The sequence below is a fragment of the Bombina bombina genome, chromosome 1, assembly GCF_027579735.1.
Source record: "Bombina bombina isolate aBomBom1 chromosome 1, aBomBom1.pri, whole genome shotgun sequence".
Lineage (NCBI taxonomy): Eukaryota > Metazoa > Chordata > Amphibia > Anura > Bombinatoridae > Bombina > Bombina bombina.
In genome coordinates, this window is record NC_069499.1 from 1,331,855,628 (window position 1) to 1,331,875,882 (window position 20,255).

Sequence of the window (20,255 nt, forward strand, 5' to 3'; positions counted from 1 at the left end):
ACCGTTTCCTCTCATTCCCAGGCTGGTAGCCAGGATCAAACAGGAGAGGGCCTCGGTGATTTTGATAGCTCCTGCGTGGCCACGCAGGACTTGGTATGCAGACCTGGTGAATATGTCATCGGCTCCACCATGGAAGCTACCTTTGAGACAGGATCTTCTAATACAGGGTCCATTCGAACATCCAAATCTAGTTTCCCTCCAGCAGACGGCTTGGAAATTGAACGCTTGATTTTATCTAAGCGTGGATTTTCGGATTCTGTGATAGATACTCTGGTACAAGCCAGAAAACCTGTAACTAGAAAAATTTACCATAAAATATGGAAAAGATATATCTGTTGGTGTGAATCCAAGGGATTCTCATGGAGTAAGATCAAAATTCCTAGGATCCTTTCTTTTCTTCAAGAAGGTTTGGATAAGGGATTATCAGCGAGTTCTCTAAAGGGACAGATTTCTGCTTTATCTGTCTTGTTACACAAACGACTGGCAGCTGTGCCAGATGTTCAAGCTTTTGTTCAGGCTTTGGTCAGGATCAAGCCTGTTTACAGACCTTTGACTCCTCCCTGGAGTCTGAACTTAGTTCTTTCAGTTCTTCAAGGGGTTCCGTTTGAACCTCTACATTCCATAGATATCAAGATGTTATCTTGGAAAGTTCTGTTTTTGGTTGCTATTTCTTCTGCTAGAAGAGTTTCTGAGTTATCTGCTCTGCAGTGTAATCCGCCCTATCTGGTGTTCCATTCAGATAAGGTTGTTTTGCGTACTAAACCTGGTTTCCTTCCAAAGGTTGTTTCCAACAAGAATATTAACCAGGAAATAGTTGTGCCTTCTTTGTGTCCGAATCCAGTTTCAAAGAAGGAACGTTTGTTACACAATTTAGATGTAGTTCGTGCTTTAAAGTTCTATTTAGAAGCAACAAAGGATTTCAGACAAACGTCTTCTCTGTTTGTTGTTTATTCTGGCAAGAGGAGAGGTCAAAAAGCTACTGCTACCTCTCTTTCCTATTGGCTGAAAAGCATCATCCGATTGGCTTATGAGACTGCCGGACGGCAGCCTCCCGAACGCATCACAGCTCACTCTACTAGGGCTGTGGCTTCCACATGGGCCTTCAAGAACGAGGCTTCTGTTGATCAGATATGTAAGGCAGCGACTTGGTCTTCCCTGCACACTTTTGCCAAATTCTACAAATTTGATACTTTTGCTTCTTCGGAGGCTATTTTTGGGAGAAAGGTTTTGCAAGCCGTGGTGCCTTCCGTTTAGGTAACCTGATTGGCTCCCTCCCTTCATCCGTGTCCTAAAGCTTTGGTATTGGTTCCCACAAGTTATGGATGACGCCGTGGACCGGACACACCAATGTTGGAGAAAACAGAATTTATGCTTACCTGATAAATTACTTTCTCCAACGGTGTGTCCGGTCCACGGCCCACCCTGGTTTTTTAATCAGGTTTGATGAATTTCTTTCTTTAACTACAGTCACCACGGCACCCTATGGTTTCTCCTGTTTTTCTCCTGTCCGTCGGTTGAATGACTGGGGTGGGCGGAGCCTAGGAGGGACTATATGGACAGCTTTTGCTGTGCTCTTTGCCATTTCCTGTTGGGGAAGAGAATATTCCCACAAGTTATGGATGACGCCGTGGACCGGACACACCGTTGGAGAAAGTAATTTATCAGGTAAGCATAAATTCTGTCTTTTTCTGGGATATAACCACAGAATCTCAGATGGACTGTATATTCACTAGGCTTTGCTAAAGGTTAGTGACAGAATCAGACACTCTAGCAACTAATATCTAGAAGCGCTGACCTATAAACACAAGGGGACAGTACCTATCTCTCTGTTAAAAACAAACGTTTATTGGGAAGCTAAACTAAAAACGTTTATTGGGGAGTTAAACTGATGTATAAATTTTATACCAGACACTCAGGCATTTGTTAATGTGTGCCCTGAAGCGCTGGGATGTGGTGTGTGGCTGTTATTTTTGGGGGGCTGGAGATGCAAGGGAACGTGTTGCACAGTGTTTTTATTTACTTTCGATGTGCATATGTTTTTTTCTGTCCTCCGGTTAATGGCGGAGGTTGCCTGATTAAATTTACGCCCACGAGGGGCGGAGCTTAAGTCGCACATGCTTTCATAGCGCTCTCAGTATTGTTAATACAGTTTGACTTCGGCCTAGACGCCTGCTGTTCCGGATTGCGCTCTAGTCATTTGGTCCAGTCTCAGGAGCAGGTAGGAGCTGCGGCAAGGTGACAAAGTATTTTTTAAAGAAGCCTGTGTCTTACACTTGTGTGTTCTTGCCTAGCCATAATAGCGGTTTAAGAGGGAAGGATTTAGAGACTTTTCTCGCTTGTTAATCAGTTTCTGCATATCAATCAAAAGAAAAGCGGATACCTGTGTGTTTTCAATTTTAAAGACACAGTACTTAACTTTTTTACATAAAATTTCTGTGAGTAAGTTAATATTAAATTTGTTTGTGTTTCACTTTTTTACCATGGATGAGCACAATGCATGCCTTATGTGTTTAAATGCCATTGTGGAACCCCCAGTTACACTTTGTCCTTCATGTATTACTAGGGCATTGCAGTGTAAAGAACAAATTTTCTCATCTGATGATAATAATGATTGTACTCAGGATGATGAGGTTCAAGATACAGCTCAATCCCAAGCGTCTCATCCCATAACGCCCACACAGGCGACGCCATGTTCTTCAGGGGTCTGCATCTTTCACTCTGCAGGATATGGCTACAGCTATGTCCTCAACCCTTACTGAAGTATTATCTAAGTTGCCGGTACTACAGGGTAAACGTAGTAGAACAGAGACCCAGGTAGTCCATGCGACTTCTGATTCCTTGATGACGATCTCTGATCTGCCCTTCCTAGATTCTGAAGGGGGGGGGGTAGGGAGGTTTTATCAGAAGGAGAACTGTCTGACTCAGGTAGTAAATTACCCAAGGCAGATCAGGACGTGATGTCCTTTAGATTTAAGCTTGAACACCTTCGCATGTTGTTGGGAGAGGTTTTGTCAACCCTGGATGACTGTGACTCTATTGTAGTCCCCCCAGAGAAATTGTGTAAGATGGACAGATATTTGGAGGACCCTACTTATGCTGATCTTTTTCCAATTCCCAAAAGAATTTCGGAAATTATTACCAAGGAATGGGAAAGACCGGGTATACCGTTTTCTCCTTCCCCTATATTTAAGAAGATGTATCCTTTACTTGACATAGTTGCCGACGTTTGGCAAACGAATCCTAAGGTGGAGGGTGCCATTTATACTCTAGCTAAACGTACAACTATTCCTATTGAGGACAGTTGTGCTTTCAAAGACCCTATGGATAAAAAATTGGAGGGTCTTCTAAAGAAACTGTTTGTTCATCAAGGGTTTCTGTTGCAACCAACGGCCTGTATTGTACCAGTTACAACTGCGGCTGCCTTTTGGTTTGATGCCCTAGAAGAGTCTCTTAAGACTGAGACTCCTTTAGAAGAGATATTGGATAGAATTAAAGCCCTTAAGCTGGCCAATTCTTTTCTTACGGACGCCGCCTTTCAGATTGCCAAGTTGGCGGCTAAGAATGCAGATTTGGCCATTGTAGCACACAGAGCCTTATGGTTGAAATCCTGGTCTGCGGATGTTTCCTCTAAATCCAAACTATTGGCTATCCCTTTCAAAGGAAAGACCCTATTCGGGCCTGAGTTGAAAGAGATCATTTCTGACATTATGGGAGGTAAGGGTCATCTCCTCCCTCAGGATAAGACGTCCAAACAGAGGAGACAGAATCATTTTCGTTCCTTTCGAAATTTCAAAGGAGTCCCTTCTTCCTCTTCCACTAAACAGGAAGGGAACTTTGCTCAGTCCAAGCCCGTCTGGAGACCTAATCAGGCTTGGAAAAAGGGTAAACAACCCAAAAAGCCCGCAGCTGCTCCCAAGACTGCATGAAGGGGCGGCCCCCGATCCGGGACCGGATCTAGTATGGGGCAGACTTTCTCTCTTTGTTCAGACTTGGACAAGAGATGTTCAGGATCTTTGGACACTAGGAATTGAGTCCCAGGGATATCAACTGGAGTTCAAAAACTCCTTCCCAAGGGGAAGGTTTCTTCTTTCACGATTGTCTGTAGACCAGACAAAAAGAGAGGCGTTCTTACGTTGTGTAAAAGACCTCTCCACTATGGGAGTAATTTGTCCCGTTCCAGTTCAGGGACAGGGGTTTTACTCAAATCTTTTCGTGGTTCCCAAAAAAGAGGGAACGTTCAGACCCATTTTAGACCTCAAGAGTCTAAACAAGTTTCTCAGAGTCCCATCCTTCAAGATGGAGACTATTCGGACAATTCTTCCATTAATCCAGGAGGGTCAATATATGACTACCGTGGACTTAAAGGATGCATATCTTCACATTCCTATCCACAGAGATCATCACCAGTTCCTAAGGTTTGCCTTCCTGGACAGACATTTTCAGTTTGTGGCTCTTCCCTTCAGGTTGGCCACGGCACCCAGGATCTTCACAAAGGTTCTAGGGTCTTTGCTAGCGGTTCTCAGACCACGGGGCATTGCAGTGGCGCCTTATCTGGATGATATTCTAATTCAGGCGTCCTCTTTTCAACTGACAAGGTCATGATTCTTTCCTTTCTAAGGACTCATGGGTGGAAGGTGAATCTAGAAAAGAGTTCACTGATTCCACAGACAAAGGTTCCTTTTCTGGAAACTCTAATAGATTCTGTATCAATGAAAATCTTTTTGACGGAAGTCAGAATGTAAAAAATTCTGGAGACATGTCGAACCCTTCAGTCCACTCCTCGGCCATCAGTGGCTCAGTGCATGGAGGTAATTGGATTGATGGTGGCGGCAATGGACATCATTCCGTTTGCTCATTTTCATCTCAGGCCACTACAACTGAGCATGCTCAGGCAGTGGAATGGAGATTATGCAAATTTGTCTCCTCAAATAGATCTGGATCAGGAAACAAGAGACTCTCTTCTTTGTTGGTTGTCACCGGATCATCTGTCCCAGGGGACGTGCTTCCGCAGACCTTCATGGGTGATAGTGACAACGGACGCCAGTCTATTAGGCTGGGGTGCGGTCTGGAATTCCCTGAAGGCTCCAGGGTGTGTGGACTCAGACGGAGTCTCTACTTCCCATCAATATTCTGGAGTTGAGAGCAATATTCAATGCACATCAGGCTTGGCCTCAGTTGGCTTCGGCCAAATTCATCCGATTTCAGTCGGACAACATCACGACTGTGGCTTACATCAATCATCAGGGAGGAACAAGGAGTTCCTTAGCGATGACAGAAGTATCCAAGATAATTCGGTGGGCGGAGGCTCACTCTTGTTATCTGTGAGCAATCTACATCCCAGGAGTGGACAACTGGGAGGCGGATTTTCTAAGCAGACAGACGTTTCATCCGGGGGAGTGGGAACTCCATCCGGAGGTCTTTGCCACTCTGATTCTCAGATGGGGCAGACCAGATTTGGATCTGATGGCGTCTTGTCAGAATGCCAAGCTTCCGAGATACGGATCCAGATCCAGGGATCCTCAGGCCGAACTGATAGATGCCCTGGCAGTGCCTTGGTCGTTCAACCTAGCTTATGTGTTTCCACCATTTGCTCTCCTTCCCCAGGTGATTGCACGGATCAAACAGGAGAGGGCTTCGGTGATTCTAATCGCGCCTGCGTGGCCTCGCAGGACTTGGTATGCCGATCTGGTGGACATGTCCTCTCTGCCGCCGTGGCAGCTTCCATTGAGGCAGGATCTTCTCATTCAGGGACCCTTCCAACACCCAAATCTAGTTTCTCTGCAACTGACTGCTTGGAGATTGAACTCTTGATTTTATCTAAGCGGGGGTTCTTTGATTCGGTCATGGATACCTTGATCCAGGCACGTAAGCCTGTTACTAGAAAGATTTATCATAAGATATGGCGTATATATCTTTATTGGTGCGAATCCAAGAGTTACTCATGGAGTAGAGTTAGGATTCCAAGAATTTTATCTTTTCTCCAAGAAGGATTGGAGAAAGGGTTGTCAGCAAGTTCTTTAAAGGGACAGATTTCTGCTTTGTCCATTTTGCTACACAAACGTCTGGCAGCTGTTCCAGATGTTCAATCTTTTTGTCAGGCTCTGACTAGAATCAAGCCTGTATTTAGATCTATTGCTCCTCCTTGGAGTTTGAATTTAGTTCTTAAAGTTCTTCAAGGGGTTCCGTTTGAACCCATGCATTCCATAGATATTAAGTTATTATCTTGGAAAGTTTTATTTTTGGTTGCTATTTCTTCTGCTCATAAAGTTTCTGAGCTTTCAGCTTTACAATGTGATCCACCTTATCTTATTTTCCATGCTGATAAAGTGGTGTTACGTACTAAACCTGGTTTTCTTCCTAAGGTTGTTTCTAACAAGAATATTAATCAGGAAATTGTTGTTCCTTCATTATGTCCTAACCCTTCTTCTAAGAAGCAGCGTCTGCTACATAACTTGGATGTAGTTCGTGCCTTAAAATTTTATTTGCAGGCGACTAAGGATTTTCGTCAAACATCTTCTTTGTTGGGGTTTTTGCTGGGAAACGTAGGGGTCAGAAAGCTACGGCTACCTCTCTTTCTTTTTGGTTGAAGAGTATCATCCGTTTGGCGTATGAGACTGCTGGACAGCAGCCTCCTGAAAGAATTATGGCTCATTCTACTAGGGCTGTGGCTTCCTCATGGGCATTTACAAATTATGCTTCTGTTGAACAGATTTGCAAGGCTGCAACTTGGTCGTCTATTCATACTTTTTCCAAATTTTCCAAATTTGATACATTTGCTTCTTCTGAGGCTGTTTTTGGGAGAAAGGTTCTTCAAGCAGTGGTGCCTTCCGTTTAGGTCCCTGTCTTGTCCCTCCCTTTCATCCGTGTCCTATAGCTTTGGTATTGTATCCCACAAGTAAGGATGAAATCCGTGGACTCGTCATATCTTGTAAAAGAAAAGGAAATTTATGCTTACCTGATAAATGTATTTCTTTTGCGATATGACGAGTCCACGGCCCACCCTGTTATTTTAATGTAGACAGGTTTTTATTTTTGTTAAACTTCAGTCACCTCTGCTCCTTGGCCTTTCCTTTCTCTTCCTAACTTCGGTCGAATGACTGGAGGGGGAGGGAAGGGAGGGGCTATATATGCAGCTCTGCTGTGGAGCTCTTTGCCACTTCCTGCTGACCAGGAGGCGATATCCTACAAGTAAGGATGAAATCCGTGGACTCGTCATATCGTAAAAGAAATAAATTTATCAGGTAAGCATAAAATTTCCTTTTTTATTATATCTGAACTAGAGCACAGGTGAAATAATCAGCTTGTAAGTGAGAGGAGGTTAGCGGATTTTCAGCTGATTATATCAATATAAATTAAATTGGAAATGACTTTAATTTCTCTTTGTTTGAAAGACTAAAATAAATACATATTATTTATAATAATAATATAAAATATTAATAAAAAATAATAAATATTTACTTTAACAAATATCCTCCTGCACCCCTTTATATATCATGCAGAAGTAACAGTAACAAAGTTATTTTACAATGACTGTTTGATAGGTTCACTTCTAGAGCTCAGAGCTAAAACTTCAAACGTTTATTGATCCATAAACTTAAACATATAAGGCTACATTATGAGTGGAGCACAAAATTGCGCTTTCGCAAGTGAGATACAGTATTTGGGCTCCACTTGTAATACCAGCACACAATGGGGCGAGTTAAGTCTCTTGTGCTTCTAAAGAATAACATTTCAGCCAAGTCTTAACATTTTTAAAACAAATAAACATAATTATTTATTTTTGCAATTATTTATCAGTAGCCAAACTTCACCAACCATTTGCCTTGGAGGAGACAATCCGTGCTTTAGTCAACAGACTACCAGGCTAGCTATGGCCATAAAGTTAGTATAACATTTATTTGCAGTTGTTATCAGTTAACGCCAATAAGGGACAGCTATATAACAGCGTTAGACTTGAGAAGTCAGCAGGTGCATTTCAAGTTCTGAGTATTAGAAATTGCGCAATTTTCAGAGCTAAACTACATGAAAAGGCGCAAAATAAATAATTAAAATTTCAAGTTCTGAGTATTAGAAATTGCGCAATTTTCAGAGCTAAACTACATGAAAAAGGCGCAAAATAAATAATTAAAATATTTCTAAGTAGTTTCATTATGCACAACTAAACATTTTATAGGCAAATCTAAAGGTGTTTAGTATCCCTTTAAATCTCTGAAACAGTTCAAACTCTGCAGTGCTGCGTGGCGTTCCCCTGTGGCTTATATATATTTTTTCAGTAAAATACAGCAGTGATATTGTGTAACAAAATGTTTTTCTCAAAAAGCAAAGAAAACTCTATAGTATAATTGAGTTCACTTTGCTTTTGGAATAAATACACATTTTGCTACACAATATCATGCTGTATTTCACAGATTTAGGGCTAAATTACAAGTGGAGCTCTAATTTATCGTGCGCCCGCAAACGGGCAGATTTTCTTGTTTGCGGGTGCATGATAAATAACCAGCCATTACAAGTGGCTGGTTATTACTACAGTGAGCTTGCGGTAGCAATTAGTGCTTATAAAATTAACCAGAGACCAAATCTCTGGTTAATTTTATAAATGTCCCCCAAAATACAGTGTAGTTTATTTTATTAAAAAATACAAATTGTAGCATTTTTATTTTTTTAATAAAATAACTACACTAGGAAGTATTTTGGGGGTAAAGTTTGCGGGAGTGGGGTGTTAGAAAAATAACGGCACTCAAAAGTGCCTTTACATTGCGGTCTATGGGAACTGTGTGTTCCTAGTAAATATATATGTATATGCTTAAATACATATATATTTATGTGTTTGTGTATATACACATTTTAACACATACATATATATATGTATATAATCATATACATTTTTAATTTGCTGGGAGACTTACCCCCCTTCGCTGCGCTAGTTACAAGGCTCCCATTGGATCCTATAGAAGCGCACTCTTGTGAGCGCAATGCTTCCTAGCAAAGCGAACGCAACCTCGTGTTCGCATTGCTGTCAACTTGTAATACCAGCGCACATTAGCGTGCGCTGGTATTACTCAGTGGAGCGCAAATATTGCTTTCACAAAAGCGATATTTAGCGCTCCACTTGTAAACTGGCCCTTATCATGTAAATACATACAAAATACTTATCATTGCATGAGACTTATATTGTTCTTGGGGTAAAGTCCAGCTAATAGTTTATTACCTAAATTACCTTCTGGAAACATTTTAGCTCAGGGTGCATCTCTGTTTTCATCAGAGGAGAGTTGGCCGCAGCTCTGTCAGTGGCGATTTATTTATTTTTGTTAAACAGTTATTGAATTCTACCTAGCAGTAAAGGTTATTGTGTTACCAGATTGTAGGTACATTATAAAATCTCCTAGCAAAGGTTGTAAATATTTATGAAATCAAGAAATGAAATATATTATGGTGAGAATCTTAGTAAGTATATTTATTCTTATCATTTCCAAGGACTATGTAAATTTCTAAACCAGACACTTTTGTCATCGATTTTATAATAGTAGAATGGGTAGCCGGTGGATCATCTTTCATGATTCAGATAGAGAATGCAATTTCTCCAACATTGGTGTGTCCGGTCCACGGCGTCATCCTTACTTGTGGGATATCTCTTCCCCAACAGGAAATGGCAAAGAGTCCCAGCAAAGCTGGCCATATAGTCCCTCCTAGGCTCCGCCCACCCCAGTCATTCTCTTTGCCGTTGCACAGGCAACATCTCCACGGAGATGGTTAAGAGTTTTTTGGTGTTTAAATGTAGTTTTTATTCTTCTATCAAGTGTTTGTTATTTTAAAATAGTGCTGGTATGTACTATTTACTCTGAAACAGAAAAGGATGAAGATTTCTGTTTGTGAGAGGAAGATGATTTTAGCAGACAGTAACTAAAATCGATTGCTGTTTCCACATAGGACTGTTGAGATGAAGTAACTTCAGTTGGGGGAAACAGTTAGCAGACTTTTCTGCTTAAGGTATGACTAGCCATATTTCTAACAAGACCATGTAATGCTGGAAGGCTGTCATTTCCCCTCATGGGGACCGGTAAGCCATTTTCTTAGTCAAACAAACAGAATAAAGGGCTTAATATGGGCTAAAAAACTGGTAGACATTTTTATGGGCTAAATCGATTGCTTTATTTGGGCATTTTATTCATATTTATGCTGACAATTCGCATTTATAAATTTGGGGAACGTTTATTAAACGGCAGGCACTATGTTAGACACCTTTTCCAGTCAGGGGGCCTTCCTAGTTGTAGACTGAGCCTCATTTTCGCGCCATTACTGCGCAGTTGTTTTTTGAGAGCAGGGCATGCAGATGCATGTGTGAGGATCTGAAATTTGCTGGAAAAGCTTCTAGAAGGCGTCAATTGGTATCGTATTCCCCTCTGGGCTTGGTTGGGTCTCAGCAAAGGCTATAGCTGGGACTGTATAGGGGTTAAATTTGTAAACGGTTCCGTTATTTTAAGGGTTAAAGCTCTGAAATTTGGTGTGCAATACTCTTAATGCTTTAAGACACTGTGGTGAAATTTTGGTAATTTTTTAACAATTCCTTCATACTTTTTCACATATTCAGTAATAAAGTGTGCACTGTTTAAAATTTAAAGAGACAGTAACGGTTTTGTTTTAAAACGTTTTTTGTGCTTTGTTGACAAGTTTAAGCCTGTTTAACATGTCTGTGCCTTCGGATAAGCTATGTTCTATATGTATGAAAGCCAATGTGTCTCCCCATTTAAATTTATGTGATAATTGTGCCATAGCGTCCATACAAAGTAAGGACAGTACTGCCACAGATAATGAAATTGCCCAAGATGATTCCTCAGATGAGGGGAGTAAACATGATACTACATCATCTCCTACTGTGTCTACACCAGTTTTGCCCACACAGGAGGCCCCTAGTACATCTAGTGCGCCAATGCTTATTACCATGCAACAATTAAGTTTTTAACAGTTGTGGCCTCACAACCCAAACCAGCCTGGAAACCGATGCAAGGCTGGAACAAGGGTAAGCAGGCCAAGAAGCCTGCCGCTGCTAACAAAACAGCATGAAGGAGTAGCCCCCGATCCGGGACCGGATCTAGTGGGGGGCAGACTCTCTCTCTTTGCTCAGGCTTGGGCAAGAGATGTTCAGGATCCCTGGGCGCAAGAAATAGTTTCTCAGAGTTATCTCCTGGAATTCAGGGAACTACCCCCAAGGGGAAGGTTCCACATGTCTCACTTATCCTCAAACCAAATAAAGAGACAGGCGTTCTTACATTGTGTAGAAGACCTGTTAAAGATGGGAGTGATACACCCAGTTCCAATAAAGGAACAAGGAATGGGATTTTATTCCAATCTGTTCGTAGTTCCCAAAAAAGAGGGAACTTTCAGACCTATTTTGGATTTGAAGATCCTAAACAAATTTCTCAGGGTACCATCGTTCAAGATGGAAACCATTCGGACGATTCTACCCACTATCCAGGAGAGTCAATTTATGATTACTGTGGATCTAAAGGATGCGTACCTACATATTCCTATCCACAAAGAACATCATCAGTTCCTAAGGTTCGCTTTTCTGGACAAGCATTACCAGTTTGTGGCCCTCCCATTCGGGTTAGCCACTGCTCCAAGGATTTTCACAAAGGTACAAGGGTCCCTTCTAGCGGTTCTAAGACCGAGGGGCATTGCAGTAGTACCTTACTTGGACGACATTCTAATACAAGCGTCGTCCCTGTCAAAAGCAAAGGCTCATACAGACATCGTTCTAGCCTTTCTCAGATCACACGGATGGAAGGTGAACATAGAAAAAGTTCTCTGTCTCCGTCGACAAGAGTTCCCTTCTTGGGAACAATAATAGATTCCTTAGAAATGAGGATTTTTCTGACAGAGGTCAGAAAGTCAAAACTTCTAAGCACTTGTCAAGTTCTTAATTCTGTTCCTCGTCCTTCCATAGCGCAGTGCATGGAAGTAGTAGGGTTGATGGTTGCAGAAATGGACATAGTTCCTTTTGCACGAATTCATCTAAGACCATTACAACTGTGCATGCTCAAACAGTGGAATGGGGACTATACAGACTTGTCTCCAATGATTCAAGTAGATCAGAAGACCAGAGATTCACTCCATTGGTGGCTGACCCTGGACCATCTGTCCCAGGGAATGAGCTTCCGCAGACCAGAGTGGGTCATTGTCACGACCGACGCCAGTCTAGTGGGCTGGGGCGCGGTCTGGGAATCCCTGAAAGCTCAGGGTCTATGGTCTCGGGAAGAGTCTCTTCTCCCGATAAACATTCTGGAACTGAGAGCGATATTCAATGCTCTCAGGGCTTGGCCTCAACTAGCAAAGGCCAGATTCATAAGGTTCCAATCAGACAACATGACGACTGTTGCGTATATCAATCATCAGGGGGGAACAAGGAGTTCCCTGGCGATGAAAGAAGTGACCAAAATAATTCAATGGGCGGAGGATCACTCCTGCCACCTGTCTGCGATCCACATCCCAGGTGTGGAAAACTGGGAGGCAGATTTTCTGAGTCGTCAGACATTCCATCCGGGGGAGTGGGAACTCCATCCGGAGATCTTTGCCCAAATAACTCAATTATGGGGCATTCTAGACATGGATCTGATGGCGTCTCGTCAGAACTTCAAGGTTCCTTGCTACGGGTCCAGATCCAGGGATCCCAAGGCAACTCTAGTAGATGCACTAGTAGCACCTTGGACCTTCAACCTAGCTTATGTATTTCCACCGTTTCCTCTCATTCCCAGGCTGGTAGCCAGGATCAATCAGGAGAGGGCCTCGGTGATCTTGATAGCTCCTGCGTGGCCACGCAGGACTTGGTATGCAGACCTGGTGAATATGTCATCGGTTCCACCATGGAAGCTACCTTTGAGACAGGACCTTCTTGTTCAGGGTCCATTCGAACATCCAAATCTGGTCTCCCTCCAGCTGACGGCTTGGAGATTGAACGCTTGATTCTATCGAAGCGTGGGTTTTCAGATTCTGTGATAGATACTCTGGTTCAGGCCAGAAAACCGGTAACTAGAAAGATTTATCATAAAATATGGAAAAGATATATCTGTTGGTGTGAATCCAAAGGATTCCCATGGAATAAGATAAAAATTCCTAAGATTCTCTCCTTTCTACAAGAAGGTTTGGAGAAAGGATTATCTGCAAGTTCTCTAAAGGGACAGATCTCTGCTTTATCTGTCTTACTACACAAAAGACTGGCAGCTGTGCCAAATGTTCAAGCATTTGTTCAGGCTCTGGTTAGGATCAAGCCTGTTTACAGACCTTTGACTCCTCCCTGGAGTCTAAATCTAGTTCTTTCAGTTCTTCAAGGGGTTCCGTTTGAACCTTTACATTCCATAGATATTAAGTTACTATCTTGGAAAGTTTTGTTTTGCTTGCAATTTCTTCTGCTAGAAGAGTTTCAGAGTTATCTGCTCTGCAGTGTTCTCCGCCCTATCTGGTGTTCCATGCAGATAAGGTGGTTTTGCGTACTAAGCCTGGTTTTCTTCCTAAGGTTGTTTCTAACAAAAATATTAACCAGGAGATAGTTGTACCTTCTTTATGTCCGAATCCAGTTTCAAAGAAGGAACGTTTGTTACACAATTTGGACGTAGTCCGTGCTCTAAAATTCTATTTAGAGGTTACAAAAGATTTCAGACAAACATCTTCCTTGTTTGTTGTTTATTCTGGTAAAAGGAGAGGTCAAATTCTACCTCTCTTTCCTTTTGGCTTAAAAGCATCATCCGATTGGCTTATGAGACTGCCGGACGGCAGCCTCCTGAAAGAATCACAGCTCACTCCACTAGGGCTGTGGCTTCCACATGGGCCTTCAAGAACGAGGCTTCTGTTGACCAGATATGTAAGGCAGCGACTTGGTCTTCACTGCACACTTTTGCCAAATTTTACAAATTTGATACTTTTGCTTCTTCGGAGGCTATTTTTGGGAGAAAGGTTTTGCAAGCTGTGGTGCCTTCCGTTTAGGTAACCTGATTTGCTCCCTCCCTTCATCCGTGTCCTAAAGCTTTGGTATTGGTTCCCACAAGTAAGGATGACGCCGTGGACCGGACACACCAATGTTGGAGAAAACAGAATTTATGCTTACCTGATAAATTACTTTCTCCAACGGTGTGTCCGGTCCACGGCCCGCCCTGGTTTTTTAATCAGGTCTGATGAATTATTTTCTCTAACTACAGTCACCACGGTACCATATGGTTTCTCCTATATATATTTCCTCCTGTCCGTCGGTCGAATGACTGGGGTGGGCGGAGCCTAGGAGGGACTATATGGCCAGCTTTGCTGGGACTCTTTGCCATTTCCTGTTGGGGAAGAGATATCCCACAAGTAAGGATGACGCCGTGGACCGGACACACCGTTGGAGAAAGTAATTTATTAGGTAAGCATAAATTCTGTTTTTAAGCAACTTTCTAATTTACTCCTATTATCAACTTTTCTTAATTCTCTTTGTATGCTTTGTTGAATGAGCAGCAATGCACTACTGGCTGCTGACTGAACACATATATACATATATATATATATATATATATGCAGCCACCAATCAGCAGCTAGAACCTAGGTTCTTTGCTGCTCCTGAGCTTTCCTAGATAAACCTTTCAGCAAAGGATAACAAGAGAAGGAATGTTTAGATTTCTTAACATATATTTAACAAGGAATATCTGTGCATAAATAACTTGGTCTAATGAAATAGAGCATATTATTTTTTCATATGAATGTCCCATTAAAACTGACAGTGGTGACTCATGGGTAACCCTACAGGAGTGAACACTATGTTCTATATGGCACACATGAACTAGCAGCGTATAACTGAACAATTGTCAAAATGCTCTGAAATAAGAGGTGGCCTTCAAGATCTTTGAAATCAGTTTGAGCCCACCTAGGTTTAGGTTTCAGCAAAAAATACTAAGAGAACAAAGCAAATTTGATGATAAAAATACATTGGAAGTTTGTTTAAAATTACTAGACTGTTCGTTTAAGTTTAAAGAGACATGAAACACAATTTTATTTATTTCATGAATCAGAGCATACAGTTTAACAACTTTCCTGTTTACTTCTTTTATCCAATTTGCTTCATTCTTTTGGTATTTTTTGATGAGACGCATACCTAGGTAGGCTCAGGGGCCTGGGAGCTAGCTGCTGATTGGTAGCTGCACATATATGCCTCTTGATTGGCTTACCGATGTCTTCAGCCAGCACCCAGAAGTACATTGCTGCTTCTTCAAGAAAGGATACCAAGAGAGTAAAGCAAAATTGATAAGAGAAGTAAATTTCATTTACGTGTTATTATTTATAATACACATTTAGTTTGGTTGGAAAACACATCATATGGGCTGTCAATTTCAGTAGTTAACTTACGCTACTGTTTGTGTAATTAAAAGGGAGCTTTCAGAAATACCTTGTTTGGGCGCAGTGGGAAGTGTCATATGGTAAGTTAATACATTGTCTCTCACATTCTGTAGTTGCAGCACACGAGGGTAGCTCCCAGAAAACCTCTACATTTTTGTCTGCCATTTCCAGTTCATCTCCATTTTTTTGTTTTAGTTTCGCCTAGTTCTCTGCTTCTTGTAACATTTATTTTCACCTTGTCTATTGATTTGAGGATTATCTACTTTATCTGCCCCCTGTCTGTTCCTCTTATGATTATTGCAATGTTCTGGGCAAACGTACTTTACTGCAGTCTACTGGTATTTGAGCATGTTTGACCTGTTGCTCAGTGTTGTATCTCTGCTGGGAGGATACAGCTTTAATAATGCTGTCAGCCTACATGTGAGCGATTGTATAAGAAGTGTACCATGATCCTTTTCACTAGGGCTGAGATGTTGCAAAGAAGTATACAAATTACAAGTAGCTGGTATGGAACTCAGCACTTTTTAGTGACCATTACTCTCTTAGGGTAGAATGCGCCTCAGTAATAATAACCTTTTGGCGTGACCTTTGGGATTTATATTTGGCACAGGGACTTGTGGGTCCTAGGATACCCCTTTACCTCATATTGGTAATTTCCATACTTCACCTTTCTAGTAGTTGAAATTTTTTAAGGCATTACAAATAAATGTGCTAAATATATTCACTCAAAAAAGAATAGCCAAATATGTATTAAATATAAAGTCCAAAAATTATCAATAGTGAATAATACAATATTTATTAATGTAATAAAGAATATATTCCCACTAGTCCATGAATGATAAGTTATAAAAGTTAATTAGCAATAGTGAAGTTTTGTACGAAGCATCAAAAATAAGATTCTGCCCATTTTCACCAACGTATATCATCCACGTGCCAGGCACTCAGCTTAGGACTTCAGTTATGGTATAAAATTATGTTTTTTTTTCATAAAATATACAGCATAATTAAAAACAACATACTGTGTTTAAAAGTCACTAAGGGCTGTAGTTGTAGGTGGCAACAACCCATGCTATCAGAAGCAGTCTATAATACCGGGTGGATTGCATAGGGTTGTATACCAGTCATCCAACTGCTCTGTACTTGAAAAGCCATTTCTGCCACTTTGCCCCTTTACACACTATCAATTGTTCACAACAAATGGTTAATACCAAAAGGTTTTTCATGTGTATAGTTTTGTCCTCCAGTTCAGTAGTTAAAATTGACTCTTGTTCCTTCTGCTGGTGCCGTGAAATTCACTTACGTCTCACTCCAATAAAGTCTGATTCGAGTCTGGTCTGGAACTCATCCTTCAAACCTTATTCTTACTACCAATTTAGCAAACTGACTTAATTAGCTAATTTCTTTGTATAGTGTGTATGCATCTGAGGTCCCTTTTTGCCTTGGCTTCCCCATTGTCTATGAGTACATGTTGGGCCCGCTAGAACAACTTGGAAGCTTTGTTTAGGAACATTTTCAATTGAAAACTCCTGTTTACAATTGCAAACCTGCTGTTAAATTAGGAACTAAGCATATAGAGACATGAAGCAACGAAACAAGTTGGTGGGACCTTTCAAAGGACACAGTTGTTTAAAGTTTATGTCCCTTGCTCAAAGGAGGTTGTTTCCTTCGGCAGAATAAGTTTTAGCCTCAACATGGACTTGGTCATCTCCAATCTGGCATACATACATATAGTCAGCAGATGCTTTGAAATCTGACTCCAGATTGCCATCATATAAGTGCTGCCTTTTGCCCATGTGTCCTGACCAGCTTCATTGCCTCCTATGTTGGAATTACAAGTTTGAGGATTTCCCCCAACTAATCTCTCTGTCTTTCTCTCATACTCTCACTCATACTCTCACTCACTTGAACTCTCTGCACAACATCTTATGTATCTGTGGGTTACATTGAACTCCTGCTAGAATAGATTTAATTCTGTCTGTCTTTGAAGCAGTTTGAAATTATAGAAGTGCTCTAGGGACTTTGCTCTAGAAGTGTCCTTGTCTTATCACCTTTTGTAATAAAGGCTGTTTACTTTGCTCATCTAAGGCAAGTGAATCTCAAAGGCAAATACGTCTGTTTTCAGGCAGACTTTACCACAACAGCACTCACAGCTGAAGTTTTATATTAGATGTGCACATGGAGCCTGTCTTGTGTTTAACAGTGCACATATTTTGTATATAACAGCACAGTCTGCCTGATGGTATTCACTTCCTTTTTATGGTTCCAGGAATAAAGTAAATTTACTTTGCTTTTCCCCTTCAGGGCTATTCTATAGGGTTCCCTCTTTCCTTAATTCTGGCCTTCTCCTTTAGCTTAAATTGACACTAAAAGCCTTGCAATTACTAGATATTTCTGATATCTTTCTACAGAATAAAATTTCAACTTAGTCTAAACATTTTAAAAGCAAATGTAGATCTTGTTTGCCGCAATTGTTTTTCAATAGCCAAACTCCACCCACCACTTGCCTTCTTTGGAGGAGCCAATCCATGCTTGCTTATGCAGAAGACAAGGCTAGACCATTTTGTTAGTAAAACTATTGACTACATTGGTTTACTGTTATCTGCTAAAGAAACATTAGGGAAAATGTGTAGCGAGCGTAGCCTTGAATGTCTGTAACATGCATTTCCATTTGTGAGCAACATTACATAAAAGGAGGGCAAATAAATCATTAAACTATTTTGCAGAGTTGTTTACTATTCATAACTAAATAATTTATATTTAAAAACTCAAGGTGTTTACTATCCTTTTAAGATGATGGAAAATGTTAGAGTTTCTGGAATTTTTTTCTCTTTTAGGTTTCTGATTTAATGGTAAGTACAAAAAGATATATATTTTTAGTGTAACATGCAAAAAATAATGTTAAATAGATAGGTGCATTCAAACTGTTAGTGAGGAAATGAATGCCGAAGATTTGGATTTGCTCAGAAGTGTGTTGCACTTTTTCACAAGAAGAAATATGGCTCCAAAAATCGCCGGATGCCACTTGCAGCCATCATATCTTTGGCATTAGTTTCTCCTCAAAAAGTATAAATGCACATGTTCAGTGTTAAAGGTACATTTTTTTTTATGATTCAGAGCAAGCATACAATTAAAAAACAAAAGTTTCCAATTTACTTCTATTATCAAATATACGTATTTTTCTTGAGATCCTTCGTTTACAAGCAGGTAGGTAGGCTTGTGCGTGTGTCTGGAGCTCCAGACATGTGCACACTACCTACCTAGGTATACTATTCAACAAAGAATACCATGAGAATGAAGCAAATTTGGTAACAAAAGTAAATTGGAAACTGTTTATAATAGCATTCTCTGTCTGAATCGTGTTAGGAAATTTGGGTTTCATATCCCTTTAACCATTAGAAATCATGCACTAACTTAAAGCATCACTTTCATGTTCCTTTAAATATATATTAATGGTAAATACTGAAATTAAGCTCTGCTTTTAAACATTAGGGGGTTGTGTTTGTGAAATACGTGGATGCTAATAATCATGAGCCAGGATAATTTGGTGAGAGAAGGGCAGAAGATAAAACTCTGGAGTATTATAGTTACATTGCATCATTATCAAGAAACTGTCAAGTAGCCAACATAATGACTGCAGTGTAAGATGAGAAGTCACTTCTTGGGTTTTGCAGTCACCTTATTATCAGTTATAATGTTTCTATAGAAATATTTTAATATTGCCTATATTTCTTTTACTATATAGATGTTTTTAATCCCTTCCTTTTTGCCCCTTTAATGTTTCTAATTGAGAGTCCCTATACTGAGTATTCTATGATCTTTTAAAATAACTGTAAATGGATTGCACCCAATCCCAATTTAATATGTTTGATTAAAGCTATTATTACTTGAATTAGCCATTGTTTTCTAAATTCTGCTAATTTGTAAGATCCCATCCACCAAACAGACACTTTGCATTGTAAAGAAGTGATTCTTGTCTATGATGTATAAGTATATAATGGTGTTTACATGATGTAGCAGAAATAAGTGAAAAGAACGGATATGTTGAAAACTGTAGACCTTTTAATACTTTCACATCCACATTACTATTTGACAAAGCATGATTGTCTAATCTTTCATGCAGTGGATATCACCACTATAGATTATGCCCAAATGATCAATTTATCCTTGTGCCTCTTGAAGTATGTGTCTAACATAGTTTTGCTCTGTGTATTTCTTTGGAGTGATCATATTAATTAAATACATTGTCAGGTGAAATTGATGATCATTCCAATATATTTTTTTCCGTGCCAGTTAAACGGATCATTTTATAACCTCTTACTACCAATTCTGCCAGCTGTTTTCTTGATGATTTTTCCACTTTTTCTTCTCTATCTCCTCTCATCCTTTTTTACCTACACCTACTCCTCTGACATGCAGACGTCCCCACTGTCTGCTCGCCGGCGCTGGTCCATCCAAGTGATTAACGACTTCCCGGTACAGTGCCCTTCACTAAGTAACCACTTTTTTGGTTCTCTGTCAGACAACCCAAGAATAAAACTCTGAATCTCCTGGGTTCACCACTTGCCCGTCCTCTGCAGCAATGGCCATCTGCTCACTTGTATGTCGAGCCGATACTAAAATATCAGTGTAGTTATGAGCTATGATGTGACCCCAAGAATTGTGAGAGCCCTGACATTCTGTGATGGTACTAAGAATTATGTTAAAGAATTCTTTATCATATAAATTGTGGCATCCAGTAAGACAGTAGAAACCTGCTCATAATTATTGAGATACTAAAGGGTTAATATAATTTGAATGAAGTAAAACCAAAATAAAAAGTAAATATCTATATAGATGTAAGATATATATATATATATATATATATATATATAAATGTATTTATATATAAATTAATTAAT

At 40.4% G+C, this 20,255-nt stretch overlaps 1 protein-coding gene across 2 annotated transcripts in view; it reads left to right on the forward strand.

Annotated features, from left to right (window-relative positions):
- WDR59 (WD repeat domain 59) overlaps positions 1-20,255 on the forward strand; it is a 177,823-nt gene that overhangs the window by 106,055 nt on the left and 51,513 nt on the right. The window contains exon 19 of one of the 2 annotated variants that reach the window (XM_053702127.1): positions 19,774-19,830. The exons of the other annotated variant lie outside the window; for it this stretch is intronic. Coding sequence (XP_053558102.1) covers positions 19,774-19,830 — 57 coding nt within the window. The remainder of the gene's footprint in view (positions 1-19,773; positions 19,831-20,255) is intronic. 2 annotated transcript variants of the gene reach the window in all.